This window comes from Acyrthosiphon pisum, unplaced genomic scaffold (genome assembly GCF_005508785.2).
Source record: "Acyrthosiphon pisum isolate AL4f unplaced genomic scaffold, pea_aphid_22Mar2018_4r6ur Scaffold_6488;HRSCAF=7053, whole genome shotgun sequence".
NCBI classification, from domain to species: Eukaryota; Metazoa; Arthropoda; class Insecta; order Hemiptera; family Aphididae; genus Acyrthosiphon; species Acyrthosiphon pisum.
In genome coordinates, this window is record NW_021776249.1 from 1 (window position 1) to 1,158 (window position 1,158).

General features: G+C 33.2%; 1 protein-coding gene across 1 annotated transcript; it reads left to right on the top strand.

Annotated features, from left to right (window-relative positions):
• Nucleotides 1–54: 54 nt before the first annotated feature.
• On the top strand, nucleotides 55–438 carry LOC103311564 (uncharacterized protein K02A2.6-like; the record flags this gene model as incomplete). The annotated part of the gene is made up of 1 exon (XM_008191219.1): nucleotides 55–438. A coding segment is annotated over exon 1 (384 nt), but the record flags the coding sequence as incomplete, so codon positions are not given.
• Between the last annotated feature and the right edge of the window lie 720 nt (nucleotides 439–1,158).

The following is a 1,158-nucleotide window of genomic DNA, read 5'->3' on the forward strand; positions in this document are numbered from 1 at the left end:
AGCATTGCGCGTTCGTATTTCTGGTGGCCTAGTATAGATAAAGAAATTGAGGATATGGCCCGAAACTGCAATGAATGCATAAATGCGAGACCTAATCCTCCTAAGTCAGTACTAACTCCGTGGAAATGGCCACAAAGACAATGGACGAGAGTGCATTGCGATTTCTTAGGTCCGTACAAAAACAAAACATTCCTAATTATTGTCGATGCAACCACAAAGTGGCTAGAAGTTTTTCAAGTAAATTCGATGACAGCACAAACGGTCATAACAAAACTGTCTGAGTTAATTGCACGTTTTGGCATTCCCAGAACAATAACAACTGACAATGCAAAATGTTTTAATGGCGATGAATTCCAGTCATATTGCAAGACACTAGGTATCAGGCACTTGACAGGGGCACCTTTCCACCCAGCCTCAAATGGATTTGCCGAATCTGGAGTAAAAATAGTTAAGCAATTTTTTAATAAATGTTCAACATCATTACACCATTTGAATAAATTTTTATTGATGTATAGAAATACTGTACACTCAACCACAAATGAAACGCCAGCAAAACTTATGTTTGGCCGCTCAACACGTACCATTTTCGATTTATTAATCCCAAACACAAATGAAGTAGTTATTAATAACCAAATTACACAAATAATAAATTCAGGAAAAAGAGATATTAATATAAAAGAGGGTGATTTGGTATTAGTTAAGGATTATCGAAATAAAAATGAAAATTGGCAAAAAGGAAAAATTACAGAAAACATTAGTAAAAACACTCATAAAATCATACTAGACGAGGGTTCTGAATGGATAAGACACACTGATCAGATATGGCCACACAACCAAATAAATAACTCACTGTCACCTACACCAGCTAGACAAACAAATGAAAATTATAAAAATACTGAAACTGTAGTTGAAAATCAAAATCCCGATCCGGCCGATCCCGTAATAGTAAATAAAACACCCAGACCAATTAGATCTAGAAAACCGCCTCAGAGATATTCTCCAAGTGATTATGCTTACGGGCAATAATTAACTATTAATTATATCAGTTATCATATTATATAATAAATACTCGTATGTAAAAAAAAAAAAAAATAAAATAATACTAACATAGTAATTATAAGCACTATACAAAATACTTAATATTTTTTTTTAAAGGAA